The sequence below is a fragment of the Hibiscus syriacus genome, unplaced genomic scaffold (genome assembly GCF_006381635.1).
Source record: "Hibiscus syriacus cultivar Baekdansim isolate YM2019G1 unplaced genomic scaffold, ASM638163v2 tig00111149_pilon, whole genome shotgun sequence".
Lineage (NCBI taxonomy): Eukaryota > Viridiplantae > Streptophyta > Magnoliopsida > Malvales > Malvaceae > Hibiscus > Hibiscus syriacus.
In genome coordinates, this window is record NW_024062998.1 from 87,847 (window position 1) to 103,817 (window position 15,971).

At 34.8% G+C, this 15,971-nt stretch overlaps 2 protein-coding genes and 1 pseudogene across 3 annotated transcripts; 2 read left to right on the forward strand and 1 right to left on the reverse strand.

Moving 5' to 3' along the window:
* The first annotated feature begins 3,072 nt into the window (after positions 1–3,072).
* LOC120154737 lies at positions 3,073–5,347 on the forward strand (annotated as a pseudogene).
* Positions 5,348–9,317: 3,970 nt separating this feature from the next.
* On the reverse strand, positions 9,318–12,737 carry LOC120154735 (TBC1 domain family member 15-like). Of its 2 annotated transcripts, none has more exons than XM_039166390.1 (12): positions 12,643–12,737; positions 11,590–11,637; positions 11,383–11,482; positions 11,098–11,206; positions 10,893–11,017; positions 10,697–10,804; positions 10,496–10,615; positions 10,340–10,431; positions 10,102–10,207; positions 9,842–9,939; positions 9,528–9,752; positions 9,318–9,439 (listed from the first exon to the last, which is right to left on the reverse strand). In XM_039166390.1, exons 1-11 carry the CDS (start codon positions 12,682–12,684, stop codon positions 9,549–9,551), a joined length of 1,152 nt encoding a protein of 383 aa, XP_039022321.1. In that variant the 5' UTR covers positions 12,685–12,737; the 3' UTR covers positions 9,318–9,439; positions 9,528–9,548. The 2 variants fall into 2 exon arrangements, with proteins under 2 accessions (XP_039022321.1, XP_039022322.1); XM_039166391.1 differs by having other exon boundaries at positions 10,697–10,779; positions 10,877–11,017.
* Positions 12,738–14,016: 1,279 nt separating this feature from the next.
* Positions 14,017–15,746, forward strand: LOC120154734 (glucose-6-phosphate/phosphate translocator 1, chloroplastic-like). The gene is made up of 5 exons (XM_039166389.1): positions 14,017–14,499; positions 14,585–14,810; positions 14,907–15,129; positions 15,206–15,419; positions 15,485–15,746. The coding sequence occupies exons 1-5, from the start codon at positions 14,017–14,019 to the stop codon at positions 15,494–15,496; spliced, it is 1,158 nt and encodes a 385-aa protein (XP_039022320.1). The 3' UTR covers positions 15,497–15,746.
* Positions 15,747–15,971: the final 225 nt, after the last annotated feature.

Sequence of the window (15,971 nt, forward strand, 5' to 3'; positions counted from 1 at the left end):
TATGATTCCCCACTTCCCTTAGGTATTGTTACATTCCCGGTGTTTTTGACTAAAATGCCCTTAATTTTTTTTCAAAAATATCATTTTTCTGTCGTTGAATAAAAAAATTCTACGAAGGTCAAATTGTAAATTTATCCTTAAACTATTCTAGATTTACCAAAAAAATTCATAATTAGAATTTTATATGAAGTTCAGTAGTTAAAATAAAATTTTATCCTTTCAGTAAACCTGTTTATCTTTTCAATTTTGTAAAAAAAATTATATAAATTTTATGAATTTAAAATTTTTAAACAAAATATATAAATTAATTATAGTATAATTATAGTATAATTCAACTTGTTAAAAAAATAAATATATAATAAGGACAATTTGGTAAAATATACATTCTAATAATATTTTATTCCTTTAACAAAACACGATAATCTTACATTCCTGTTAAACGAACCAAACACAACAATACAACATTCCCAGTAATCATATTCCCTCTGGTAATCTTACATTTCGTAAACCAAACGCACCTAAGTAACTCTCTGTTTAACCCCCTCCCTTTTATATTCTCTCTTTCGGTTGTTTGTTTTTCCCAGCCTAACTCATTTGTTGTTGTTACCTTCAAAAACAAAAATATGTGTGTGAGCTATTTCAATATTAAAAGTGGATAGTTAGTTAATTAACTGTTATTATTTACGAATAATCATTTAAAAGACGAAAAAAGTGTAAAAAATTATCCCCAATTATAGTATGTTATTTTTATTGAATACGCTAACTATTAAAAGTTATAAAGTGATCCATCGACTATATGACAATGTTTTGTTGAATCTTTCAATTATTAAAAGTTATAAAATGGTCATTCGACTATTAATATGTTATGAACTTATGATTTTTTTCATTAAAAATTTGACGAAAGTCTGAGCGGGAAATTAACTTTTTGACAGGAGTATGATAAAATATGATCTTAGATTCTAAAATGACTATCATATCCCAATCAGTATGTTAACGTTAAGCTCATATGACCATCATTTTTAATAGAAAATGACGAGTTTAGAATATATGAATAGTCGGGTGATCATTTTGTAACTTTTAATAGTTGGGGAACCAACAAATAACATCTTATAGTCGGATGATCATTTTATAGGTTTTAATAGACGAGGACTTAACAAGGTAACATCATATAATTGGAGGATAATTTGTGTATTTTACTCAAAAGAATATTGAGAGTAGAAAATAGACACCAAATGATTATTTAATCAAATATTGAATTCTTTTAATATTATATTTTTTTCTTAGAAAAATAATAATAAAATTACCATATCAATATGAAAAAATTACTTCAATTTTCCCCCCTAAAAAGGTCAATTATACAACCAAAATAAGAGAGAAATGATATGATATATTGTACACATTTCATCTCAATAAATTTATTCCTTTTAGATCTTAAAATTATATAATATAAGATATTCTATTAAAAGAAGTAAATAAATACTAATATTTATATTAGAACAAACTTATTAATCACCTTTTAGTATTAATTGAGCTAATTGCAACATATGTCATCAAAGTATGACTCTCATTTTAAACCGATCCTTAAACTTTTAGATGTTCTAACTTCATCCCTAAAACTATGACTATCATTCTAAATTAATCCTTAAACTTTTGAACATTTCAATTTCGTACCCAAACTATGACCTTCATTTTAAATTAGTCCCCAGACATTTTGAACATTCAAGTTTCATCCCAAAATTATACATATATATTAACCACAAGTTAAAAAAATCGTTAGGTCAAGTTATATTATTATATGTTTGAAAAAAAATTAGGTTAAACTACGATTGAAACTAATTACATATTTGGATGAATTATGAGATGAATTTAGAATATTCAAAAGTTTAGGGACCAATTTAAAAAGAGGATCATAATTTAGGGGTGAAATTAGAACGTTTAAAAGTCTAAGGACTAAGTCATAGTTTGAGAATAAAATTAGAATATTCAAAAGTTAAAGGACTAATTCAAAATAAGGGTTATAATTTGAGGACGCATAATGTAATTAACTCGTAATAATTATCATCCATTCCACCTAATTAATAGTTTAGAGTGTATGAATCAAACAATCTTAGTTTTTAAGGAACCCATTGTTATCCCTTAAGATGTCATATTCAAGTACTACATATGCCAAGAATACGAGCATTAATTATCAAATGGTTAAAGTGTTTATACACCCTAGATTTATATACAACAGTGTGTTTGTTTTCCTCTAATTGGTTTTTCGGAAAATATTTGTCGCTTTTTCAATGTTTGGTTGATAGAAAACAGATGGTCAATGTAATTTATTTTTTCATTTAACTGAATTTTCTTTTTATTTTCTAGAAGATGACTTACATTCTGATTTTTCGTAAGCCATTTTACGAACTTTTCACTTCAAAGCATAACACTCAAAACATTTTATTTTATATTTAATATAAATATATTATTTTAATATCATTTTATATTTATTGATAATTTTAATATAATTTACTTTTTATTTTAATAATATAATAAATTATTAATAAAAAATAATTTTATTTATTAATTTCATAAAATAATATTATATAATTATTAAATATTAAAATATGCTCCTTAAAATATATATATTCTTATTTTATATTATATATTCCATATTTTAATATTATAATTTAATAAATAATTATTATAATTTATAGTAATTTTATTTTAATAAAATAATAATCTTAATATTTTTATTTATAAAATAAGATATATGTTCTAATAATATTATTTACACAAATAATATTAAATAAATTATTCTAGTATTTTAAAAATATTATTATTATTTTATTAATAAATAGTATTATTTACAGTATTTAATGTTTATAATAAATAATTTCTTTTAAAAAATTACTAACTAATAAAAAATGAATTACGCAACATCATTCGTAAAATAATTTCAAAAAAATATAATTTAATTTACAAAATTCATTTTTCGAAATCTATTTTACATAAAACATAGTCTTAATCAGTTAATGTACCTCCTCGAGCCCCTTCTCGTCATTTCACTTTCTCGCTAGACCACATATAGCGAAGCGATCAATTCGAGCCCTAGGCCTTCGCCATTTCCATCCGATGTCAAAAATCTTCGAATTCAATTGATAGATCAAATCCCTCTTTAAAGGTGAATTAATTTAATTTCTCTCACCCTTTTTTTCTCTTGAAAATTTGTTAGCATTTTTATTTCAATTTTATTAGATCTAATTATGGTTTGTTTGCTTTAAACATCATGCAGTTCCGATCCGATCGAAGCTTCTGTTCCTTCCGCCGATTACCAGTAAGATCTCGGCGTCGTTTCATATTACTGTACTCACATTTGGCGTAGACTGTCTTATTTTGGATTACCTATAGATTTGCATCGAAGCGCTGATAACCAGCGTGTATTGAATATTGATTTGAGCTCCAAATTAGGAATTCTGAAGATGATATGAATTTTGTAGTCTGGAATTAAACAATAGGCATGGTTAATTTTGATACCTCGGGTATACAATGAAATCCAAGACTGAAAACCTTTGCATGTCAATAAATTTCAATGAATATGACACACAAACCTTTGGACATAAGAGCTAGAGCAATGGAGATGAAATAGAAGATATACCGGCCTTGATGGTGATGTGTGCCGAAATATTTGGGATGGGGATTTAGGGATAAAAAGGGGAAAGAAGTGAAGAAGAAGAAGAAGATTCAAGGAAGATATTCTGTTTCATGATGCTCAGTTGAACTAATCTCAGAGCCTTGCATTCCTATATGTACTGGTATTGACCAGTTTACATGATTATCCTAACCTTACCCTTAATGAAATGTGTATATTTACAAGTTCGAATATTGATAGAATTAGTCTCGTAAAAGATGGCCTGAAAGTAAGAACCACTGCAAATGGATCTTCCTTGCATGCGACTGCCTCGTTTTTGTCCTTATTATTAAGACATATGACAAACCTAAGGCATCAAATGAAAACTATGCCCCATAAGAAAGAAAAGCTTAGCGAAATAATGACTTTATCAAAGTTTCCTGGTTATTTGTGCTGTAATTCCTTTGATTTTGTTATTCTTTATGCTTGATTGCCTTTTTTGTTTTTTATTTTGATTAGTATTTTGTTCATTTTATTTAATGGCATGTCTGGATTTTTATTGAAAACCCCAGCTCTGTTTTTTAATACTGAAACTGAATAATTCACAGGAAAAGGAGAAATGCCTTCACAGAAGATTGAAACTGGCCACCAGGACACAGTCCATGATGTGGTCATGGATTATTATGGTAAGCGCATTGCTACCGCCTCATCAGACAGCACGATTAAGATAATTGGGGTGAGCAACAATACGCATCAGCATTTAGCAACTCTGACTGGTCACCAAGGACCAGTATGGCAGGTGGCTTGGGCTCATCCAAAGTTCGGCTCTTACTTGCTTCTTGTTGTTATGATGGGCGAGTTATTATTTGGAAGGAAGGCAATCAGAATGAATGGAGTCAGGCTCATGTGTTTGATGACCACAAGTCATCTGTTAATTCAATTGCTTGGGCTCCTCATGAACTTGGACTTTGTTTGGCATGTGGTTCTTCCGATGGAAATATATCGGTTTTCACCGCAAGGGCAGACGGAGGCTGGGATGTATCAAGGATCGATCAGGCTCACCCGGTTGGCGTAACGTCTGTTTCATGGGCTCCATCGACAGCACCCGGCGCCCTCGTTGGATCTGGCTTGTTGGACCCGGTTCAGAAACTTTGTTCCGGTGGATGTGATAGCACCGTAAAGGTGTGGAAGCTCTACAACGGAATCTGGAAGATGGACTGCTTTCCAGCTCTTCAAATGCATACCGATTGGGTACGGGATGTCGCTTGGGCACCCAACTTGGGGCTACCGAAATCCACCATCGCAAGCGCATCCCAGGACGGGAAAGTAATTATATGGACGGTGGCCAAGGAAGGGACCAGTGGGAAGGTAAAGTATTGAACGATTTCGGTACACCTGTGTGGAGGGTTTCATGGTCATTGACCGGAAACATACTGGCCGTGGCCGATGGGAACAACAACGTGACGTTGTGGAAAGAAGCTGTAGATGGGGAGTGGCAACAGGTGACTGTTGTTGAGCCATAGCACTCGTCTTTTACAACCTGTTTAGTTACATGTATGGGAAGTGTCAGGTATGCTGTTTTATACAGTTGCGTAGTTGAAGAATCATTTGTGCCTTGAAATTCTAGAACTCGGTTTCGACATGAATTTCCGTTGGATTTGGATGAAGTTTGCAGACCCATGTTGTTGCTAAAGAAACTTGTTATATACTTGAACTGTTGATCTTTACTTGTTTTGATGTTCATTATCGCTAATATTTGTTAATCTATTCTCCTATAAGAATATGCCTTAGCCTTGAATGAGCATTGAGTCTGGTATTCAGTGAACGGTTCTATTATATTTTTCAGATTTTCTGACAGGTATTTGAACAACCTAATAAGTAGGGATGGCAATGGGCCGGGTATTGGTCCCCGTCCTCGTTTAAAAAATCCATACCCGTCCCGCTTAAAAAATCGTGGGGATTTAAACGGGATCCCCATCGGATAATGGGGGAAACGGGTATTCCCATTTAGCATAAACGGTTATTTAAACGGGTATCGGGCGGGTATATATATTTAAATTAAATATATAATATATATATATTTTTAATTTAAATTAAATTTATTAATATTATATATATATATATAATTTTTAATATTTATCGTGACGGGTATCGGGGCGGGGATTACCAAACCCGTCCCCGTCCTCGTCCCCGTTTAGCATAAACGGTTTTTTCCCATCCCCGTTTAGCATAAACGGTTTTTCCCGTCCCCGTTTAATTCGATTTTCGGTTTTTTCCGTCGGGTTTGGATTTTTTTGCCACCCCTACTAAGGAAAAACGATTGTTTATAATTAATCGACGATATAATACACTCTTACTTACATTTCATAATTAACAAAAGAAAATAATAAAAAAATATATAATTGACAACTATAAACATAATAAAAAAAGTCAGAATACACAAAAACAAAATTAAAACACAATCATAAATTAATAAAATATATTTAACTTATTTGGTGGCTTTTAACCTTTGTATCTTAATTGATAACCACATTCAAATTCAAATATAAAAAATATCAAAAGAGAATTATCAACTTTAAAAAATATAATCCAAAAATAATAATAAATTTTTTTAATCGTACGACTCATTATATAAACAAAAGAGAACAACCATTGAACATAAATATGGTTCACTGGGTTGCGCTTCTCTTACGATACAGTCACATTCAACAACTAAGGGAGGGAACCAGAGTAAGAATTAGAATTAGTTATCAAACATATTAAGATGAGTGATTAAAATGAGATTTCTTACATTTTCTGCCTAATTTCCCTGTATAAGTTGAAAATGATCAACCTCGAAGGGACCCGAAACCTGATCGAGACGCCATGGCCCCAGATCTTGAAGTTTTGGTTTTGGAAGGTTGTACGAGATTAGTAGGTGTTCATCCATCTGTTGGAGTTCTTAAGAGTCTTAAGCTTTTGAATTTAAGAGGCTGCAAGAGTCTTAGGAACCTTCCAACCGAAATCGGAATGGAATCTCTTCAAACATTAGTTCTTCCGGGCGGCTCAAATCTTCCAAGGTTTCCAGAGATTGATGGGAAAATGGAATGTTCAAAAACTTTTGATCTTTCTGGTTGTTATAAAGTTGGGAATTTGCAGCAAGCATAATTCTTGGAGGAGCTTGACTCAAGGGAAACAGCCATAACAGAACCACCAATCTTCATCTTCCTGTTTAAACATCTTAAGGTTTTGTCTCTCGGTGGATGCAAGGGACGATCATCTAAGTTGCGTCCAAATCTGCATCCTCTTTTTAAAGTATTCCAGAGAGGGATTACAAATTTCATTCCTCTGATGTTGCCTTTGTTGTCAAGTTTAAAGCTCATTGAAAGAGCTGAAACTAAAGGATTACCATCTCCGTGAAGGGGATATTCCTAGTGGAATTTCTTGTCTATCCTCTTTGAAAGCACTCAATCTTAGTGGTAACAATTTCGTCAGTATACCCGCCCTCTTACTCTACTTTCCAAGCTTGATGTCCTTGGATTGTCAAATTGCAGCTTGTGCAATCTTTCTGAAGGAGACTTTCTTAGTCTATCCTCTTTGAGATCTCTTGATCTTAGTGGTAACAATTCATCAGCATACCTGTGTCTCTGGCTCGAGAAGTATTGTATGTAGAGCTGCACTGGAAAGATTGTTTTGATGGATCTGTTTTTCAGGGTAGAATACTCGAGAAGTCGATCGGAGAGGTTGGTGTACAGGTAAACAATAATATAACCAACCCTTAATGAAGGACCACCTTTTTCTTCGTTATTGGTCGCGTGACAAACTATATCCAGTTTCCTCAAAGGATAACTGTGGTGAAAGTGAAACCGAGAAGTTTTCAGCATCAGGCTGCTCAAATCAGGAATGGGATGAACTTGAATTGTCGATCGAACCCGGTATTAGAGGCAACTGTGTTAAGGTGAAGAAATGTCGGGTTCGAATTGTTTACGACAAAGATTTAGAAGATGTCCAGCTTGTGAAAGAGCCATGTAGCAATCAAAGTTCTGTAGGAATTGAAGATATCGACGTAGATTTCGCTGCTGACGGATGAACAGCTTGTCAAGCCAAAACTTATGTCCATGACGAGACATCAAGAGATGGCATTTAAAGAACAGGTATTTCATTGGTTTGCTGAGGAGGTTCAAAGCTGCCTGGCGTTTTGTGATTTTTAGTAGTTTGTTTTTTTCGTGTGGTGGCGAAGGTGATGACGCCGTTGAGTGGTGGGGAAAATTGTGAGTGTCGGGGGATGATGATGAAAGGTATAGAATTTTTTGGGGACTAAATTAATAAAGTTTGTAAATTTAAAGGATGGTTTTGTCGAATTATCTAGAATTGAAGGATTAAAATTATTGTTATTGTAATTAAAAAAAAAGGACACGACACCATTTCTATTAGCAGTCAGAGTTGATTTAACGGTCTTAACAGTCGGTGGTTCGATTGAAACAAAAACCAGGCATTAGTAACTTAATTGATAGAATTATTTGTTTGATGGTTAGAAAAGAACCAATCATATAGTTTGGTGACTAAATATGCAGTTTAGAAAAGTACATGTAGTAATTAAAAAGAAGAAATTGAAATTGAGATTAATAAAAAGAAGGGTAAATTGCAAATTTAATAATTTAACTTTACTCTCTCCCCTATTTCACTCACTAAATTTTAAGTCCTTTTCAATTTCATCGCTAAACTTAATACATTGTGTTTTTTTTGTCACTATGTTGTTAAATAGTTAACGACGTTAAAATGGACTATCATATAGATGCAAATTTACTCGTTTTAGTGAAAGTTTTGTTTTTTTAAAACGGTGACGTTTTTAACGCAGTTAACTATTTAATGGCGGAATGACCAAAATAGGATAGAGAATAAAGTCCAGTGACAAAAAAAAACTCAATGTATTGAGTTCAATTAAGAAATTGAAAACTTTTAAAGTTTAATGAGCAAAATGGGATAGAGTAAAGTTTAGTGATGAAATTTGTAATTTACCCCAAAAAAATAACTGGATAAGATTATTTTTTTATTAATATGGGGTAAGTATATGTTCTAAGATAACTATCAACCTCTTAACATTGAACGCTCACACCCCTGACGTTCTCGGTGCTAGAACCCTGGTCTCAAGGAACGATAATCGTTCCTTTACCACGAAAATCACTCAGTTCGTGCAACGTGATAAAATTTTACTTGAAGGAAAATTAGTATATTAATCATGATAATACTATGTTAAAAGTAAGATTTAGATTTCTATAACAAAATTGAAATCAAATTTAGAGTTTAGTATTGAAGAAATTGAACTTGTTAAAAAAATTATATAAATCAAACATTGTGACATATTCATCAGGTAAATTATCGGTTTTGTCATTAATTTTAAATGTGTTCTTGTTTTGGTCATTCAATTGTAACTTTTTTTAATTCAATCACTAATTTTCAAAATTTGTTATCCAAAGTCATTAAATTGTTAATTTCTTTGACATTCAACTACTGGGAATTCTAACTCATAAGCCAGGAATGTTCAGCCTCAGCCTGCAAATTACATTTTTATGTGTGCCTCTATATACTAATTATTATCATCCAAAACAAAACATACTCTCATTATTAATTTCTTGACCGGGAAGCAAACGTCGCCGTATGCTTCACGTTACGGGCTATGTCATATTAGCCTGTTCATCACAACATCATCGATATCGGAATCAAAATCATAAGCATAAATGTATATGTGTATGTGTATTAGCCTTTTACCTCTTTCAAATACTTCTTATGGAGCTTGACTGCCTCATTACAAGCTTTCTTGGCATCCAAGCTTCCAGTTATGTCATTCAAAATCTGGTTCGTAGTCGAACACGATTATAAAAGTTCGGTTCGTTGGATGTATCTATAAAGAATTGGATTTATTTTCATATTCGAGAGTCACCTTAACGACGTCATCGAGGCCTCAAGCTTCGTGGAGTAGCTGGGTGCTCTTTTCTTTCAAGACACTGGCAACAAGGAAAACAGAAATGGGGAGGGGAGCTTCGTCGCTTTTTATCTTCATGTAATCACACATTGATCTTGATCTCATCTTAGATTCATTCATGCTTGATGATGGTTCTTCGTACAAATAGAACAAATCGGGATCGTATTCCAGCGCCCACATCATCTGTTCCGGTACAAATCAACTGAGTTTATGAGTAAAATACTCCAGATTATGTCGAGTGCTTGATACATGTTTGGATATAAGTATCATACCTGCCATAGATACAACGAATCAAAAAACGAGAACTCTCGACGGAACAATACCATTAGCATTCGAACAGCAAACAGATAGTCACCTCCACCAAGTGTCTCTGTAAACCAAATACAAGAAAATTCACAAGATATTATCTTTTGTTGCTCTGGCTCTTCATTTCTTTGTCAATGTTCCGATATTTGACCTCCGTGTATGATGCATATTCGAACTTGGGTTGTCGAACACGAGAGAATGAATAGATATAAGTTTCGTTTCGTACCTAAGTGCTGATGAAGTTTCGGATCGATAACCTGAGTTACCATAGCCAAATGACTAAGTTGCGACTCTACCCCAACAGAGCTTTCAGTGCATCTCAAGTTCCCTCTCTGTAAGAAGCAAAATCAACACACACACACACTAAGAAGCAAGCATGGACAACGATAAAATCGAAAAAATGTATGCACCGACGAGTATTCGTATCCATTACATATTCGAACATACATATGCCGGATACATACCAATCTGCACATCATACGTTCGAAGCACCAAAATGCATTTGCCTCGTTCTCGAGAAGAATTATCATGGGGGAGGCTAGATCACTCATTCCTGCTCAAAATTGTTTAATGAAGCAAACAAACATCCCAAAGAAAACAAATTGCTGAAATTTCATCACTCACCTTCTTGCCGTCCCTATCTATCCAGGCATAAACAACTAGAATATCCCAAAGTTCTGCCAAATTCTCTTGCTTTTCATAGAACACTAAAGTCCTGTCCGTCCGTTTAACATCGAGACCTAACGAAAAAAACCCGTGTTAGATACATATCTATATTCAACATTCATTCCGAGTCGAATGAGATAACATCAACGGCATACATATTTGATGCAATTGGAGCAGCCAGTTGATTATTCTCTCATTCAAAGGACCTTTACTGAGGAGGTCATTCACCATATCTGTACTAGTAGTTGTAGTACCAGCTGAGAGATTTTTAATCACATATTAGTACCTGGTTTACTTCATTTTCACCAAAATAAAAATTATTTTAAACCAGTAACTTGCCTGCATTATCTGCCTCTTGATCCACCAAAGGTTCTTGAATCGGCTGACCATCCTCGGTTATGACCGGAGCTGTAATAAATTGACCACTTCCGACGACAGGAAAAATTTCGTGACAAACACTCTTCCATTTCTCATACCTGAGATAAACATGTGAGATAACTTGTATGTCATTACAGATTCTAATGGTTTTCCGATATAAGATCGAAGGCGGTAAGACGCTGACCTTCGTTCCTGCAGTAGCTGCTCCCTTTCTTCGTACGTGCTCTGAGGATCGAAGCAGCCTAGAAGGAACTCCCAAACTTCTCCTCTAATCGTTGGACGGATCCCTTATGTTCGCCAAAAACTCCCCCAATAAGCACAAACATGTACATGTACATGCATTTAAACAAACATAAACAGAACATATATTGATGCATTTGATTTTTATGGATAATTGATCACCGAATTTAACATGATATTCGAGTTTTCGAGTTTGAAAATGATCGACAATTGATTCGAGCACTTACCCCACGATGGATTCGACCTAGAGTTTTGCCGATATCCAGCTGCCCATCTGGAGCAAATGCAGCTTGCCATTTCCTCACACTTAGAGTTTTACCAGGCTGCATAAGCAAATCAAGAGGAAAACTTCTTTATTGAATCACAGAACCATTATTGTTACAAACATACATATATACATACATACAAACAAACAAATTTGGAAGCAAACCCTGATCTTAAATTTGGTTTCAGGCACATCTGTGCATTCAGGCCGGACCTCATAATAAGAATCAGCAGGTTCTTTATTGAACCACAACACCATTATTGTTACACACACATACATACATACATACACAATTAGAAACAAACCTTGATTTTATGTTTGATTTCAGGCACAGTGCATTCAGGTCGGACCTCATAATAAGAATCAACAGGTTCTTTATAGAATCACGGCACCATTATTGTTACATACACATGCATGCATGCATACATACATACATAATATATACAAATTTGGAAACAAACCCTGATCTTAAATTTGGTTCAAGGCACATCTGTGGATTCAGGCCGGACCTCATACTAGGAATCAGCAGGTTCTTTATTAAATCACAGCATCATTATCAGGGATGGAGTCAGGATTAAATATAGACGGGAGCTAAAAATATTAAACTTTTTAAGAAAAATATAATGACTTATGATGTATTTAAACTTATAATTCAAAAGACAATGTCTAATTTGTCTAATAATTAAATTTATAATGACCTACATTGTTATTAGACAAAAAAAATTGAGCACATTGGGTGATCTTTTATTGTGTATAACCATCGGTTTTCGATCTATTGATCGACTAATTTCAGATTGGGTACTGAAGAGGCAAGAGCGACCCTCCAAACACATTTTTCTCCATTCGTAATCGCCAAGATTCGAGCCCTGACCTTGCTTAAGGGATCTAGCTCCTCATTCCACTAGACCGACCAGTTGTTGGTATTGTATTATCATTCTTTAGTTCGGCCCCTACTTGATTAAATATATAATAAATTCTTATATTTCTTTGTTTGAATACTTATTTTTACATGAACTAAAATTTATTAGATAAAAATATATCCAACATAAAATAATTTTACTAGAGCCGGAGCCCTTTAGCCCCAAGGGAGCTCCGCCCCTGATCGTTATCATTACACATACATACATACATATATGCATGCGTACATACATACATGCAAATTTGGAAACAAACCTTGATCTTAAATTTTGTTTCAGGCAAAGTGCATTGAGACCGGACCTCATAATAAGAATCAGCAGGTTCTGCAGGAGCCCCCCACATTTACCAAGAAAGTTCCTTTATGATCCCGAAATCTTTCTTTTTTTTAAGCAGCAACAGCACCAAAAGCTGGATCTTTTCGAATAGAAAACGAAATACCCAGAAAGGAAAATGCCGGGAAAGGTTGGAGAAAAAGAAAATGGAGAGAGCCCCAGCCAAGTATAGTTATTCAAAAAGAAGAAACAAAACAGAAAAAAATGGCTCTTTTTTAAGTCTGTTTTTGGTTAATTATGATTTTATTTGGTGGTGACTGCCATTGTTGCCATCTCACGGAACACAAGGGAGATGCAAGAAAAATAGTAAGCAAAAAGCAACAATCAGCCGTTTTATTCGTTAATTTTACCGGTCTTGCCTCTTCTTTCTCTGTCTTCCATTCTTTTGTCTAAATTTAACAGCCACTGGAATTTGAAAAAGACGAGATTATTGTTGTAATGCTCCATGTCATCATCATTCATTGTTCGTCTAAATTTAACATGTTACGTGTATATAAATGATGATATAATACACGTTACATGTACATAAGTAATAACGTGATATATGTCATATTTTCAAAGTAATGATGTGTCATATGTCGTGTTCACATTATTAACATAATTTGAGGAATCTTCCAATGTCAGCAGAGCATTAGGATTGTTCACATTAACCGTGAGAATAACTGTATGACTGATGTGCTAGCCTGACTTGGCCATTCAACACTTGGTGAGTTCTTTGAGCTAAACGACCCGCCCAATGGAACTTATCGGCTTCGCCAGCTGGACATGGATCGTTGGAGAAGTAGCATCACTTGCCGCTAAGCAGCTTTCTATTATTTTGGATACATGACTTACCACATCAATCATAAGTGTTAACTATTAGTCAAGTAATTGTTTTTACTTTGGATACATGACTCACCACATCAACCATAAGCGTTAACCATTAGTCAAGTAATCGTTTTTATCTAGCCAGAGAACATTTCATCCTAAAATTAAACATTAGAAACAAAGTACTTCCAAAAAAAGGATCGAAATGATTATTTCATCAAACATTATGAAAGTTTCTCCGTAGCTGAACTTTTCAATGTGTTCACCGCCTTGATATCCTCTCCAAACTCCAAATAAGAACTTTCCATAAAATCCTCTCTTTTCCTTAATAATAGGTATTATATAGATATTTATAAGCTCATTTCTTGGTAAAAGAAAGAGAGAAAAACTAGTGATTTCTGGGTATTTTAGCTTTGTTCCATAGATTTTATCTTTGTTTGTCCTTCCCTGATCTTGAGAACTTTGAGTTTTTATTAGATTTTGTTCATCGGAACACTTGTTCAGTTGTTCAAACCACCTCGATTTCGGGGGGAAAATGAGTTTCAGCATCAAGCAATCGGCTTTAACAATGGATGTTTCGAATTCAGTTGTCCACAAGAGATTTTCTTCCATTAGATCATCGTTTTCGCCATGTTTGAAAGTTCAAAACAACAGCACCAACAAGATAACACTCGTTTCAGTGTCAAGGCCATTGCATATCTCGTCCGTAGAGAGCTGTTTTCGTAGGGAGGAAAAGCCGGTGGTCCGATGCGAAGCGTACGAATCCGACAAGTCGTCGTCGGAAGCAAAATCGGAGAGGGCGCAACAAGTGAAAATCGGGATTTATTTTGCTACTTGGTGGGCATTTAATGTGGTTTTCAATATCTACAACAAGAAGGTTTTGAATGTTTACCCTTTCCCTTGGTTAACTTCGACTCTGTCCCTTGCCTGTGGTTCTTTTATGATGATGGTTTTGTGGGTTACGAGGATCGCCGAGCCCCCAAAAATCGATATCGAGTTCTGGAAGGCTCTGTTTCCGGTGAGATTTCCGTACTTTCTTGTGTTTGGTTGGTGAGAAAGTGAAAAGAAAATGATTGGTCTGCTTATGTTTCGATTTTTACTAGGTTGCTGTGGCACATACAATTGGGTATGTAGCAGCAACTGTAAGTCTGTCCAAGGTTGCAGTTTCATTCACCCACATCATTAAAAGCGGCGAACCCGCTTTTAGTGTAATAGTTTTGAGGTTCTTGCTCGGCGATACGTTCCCTCCGGCAGTCTACCTGTCCCTTATTCCGATCATCGGTGGTTGCGCACTTGCCGCCTTAACCGAACTCAAATTCAACATGACCGGTAACGGCATTAATTTCTTGTAACACACGTAACTACAATCTTCATCATAGCTGTTGTTTGAGTCACCATGTTGTCTTGTTCGTGGTCCATTTTCAGGTTTCATGGGAGCTATGATTTCCAACTTGGCATTCGTCTTCCGTAACATATTCTCGAAGAAGGGCATGAAGGGGACATCTGTCAGCGGGATGAATTACTACGCATGTTTGTCGATGTTGTCGCTTCTAATCCTCACGCCGTTCGCGATTGCAGTCGAAGGAGTGCATATGTGGGTGGCCGGATGGAAAGAGGCCGTATCTCTAATCGGACCACAGTTCATCTGGTAATAACACAACAATACTATGTCGTAACTCATTGTTCCATTCTTTCTCTGACCGGCTTTATTTCGTATTTGGTAGGTGGGTTGTGGCACAGAGTATCTTCTATAATCTAGACAACCAAGTCGCGTACATGTCCCTCGATGAGATCTCGCCCTTGACGTTCAGCATCGGCAACACCTTGAAACGCATATTCGTCATAGTCTCCTCCATCATCATCTTCCACACACCCGTCCAGCCGATCAATGCTCTCGGAGCCGCCATTGCCATCCTCGGAACCTTCTTGTATTCCCAGGTGAGTGATTGGTGTAACTTGACGAACCAAACACACCCAAATCTCATAAGCCGTCTCTTTTGCAGGCAAAAGCATGAGCAAGCTCCCGGGGTTCGAGAATTTTGATTCATCGAATAATATCGATGGAAGAGATGATTGAGGAGGTCATAGTTCACCGTATTTCATTATCCACGATGGCCGGATTTCGGTCGAAAACGACACCGGCGAGCAGCTTGTCGTAACGTAGACATTTATAATAATGGTTATCATACACATTGTGGTACAGTGGATCAGGAAGGATTTTGCTTTGTTTTGTTTAATTCAGGCCTGAAGGGAACATGTTTCGAATAAGTTGTCTATGTTGGCAGATATGAATGAATAGAACCAATACAATATGGGTAAATTACTTATATAGTCACTAAACTATAGAGTCAATTCTATTTTAACAACCGAACTAAAGAGTTTTTCAATCAGTTAAATGTTAAAATGATATCAATCAAGTCACCAACCATTAAGGCATTAACAATTAAATTAGCAAACTTACAAACGTGTCAGTTTAAATTTTTTATAATT

Coding starts and splice junctions, on each gene's coding strand:
- LOC120154735 (XM_039166390.1), bottom strand. CDS start 12,684: ATGTGGGGGGCTCCTGCAGAACCTGCTGATTCTTATTATGAG. Junction 11,483..11,589: donor AAACCAAATTTAAGATCAGG/GTTTGCTTCCAA, acceptor TTGCTTATGCAG/CCTGGTAAAACTCTAAGTGT. Junction 9,753..9,841: donor ATTCGTTGTATCTATGGCAG/GTATGATACTTA, acceptor GTACCGGAACAG/ATGATGTGGGCGCTGGAATA.
- LOC120154734 (XM_039166389.1), top strand. CDS start 14,017: ATGAGTTTCAGCATCAAGCAATCGGCTTTAACAATGGATGTTTCGAAT. Junction 14,811..14,906: donor ACTCAAATTCAACATGACCG/GTAACGGCATTA, acceptor GTCCATTTTCAG/GTTTCATGGGAGCTATGATT. Junction 15,130..15,205: donor ATCGGACCACAGTTCATCTG/GTAATAACACAA, acceptor CGTATTTGGTAG/GTGGGTTGTGGCACAGAGTA.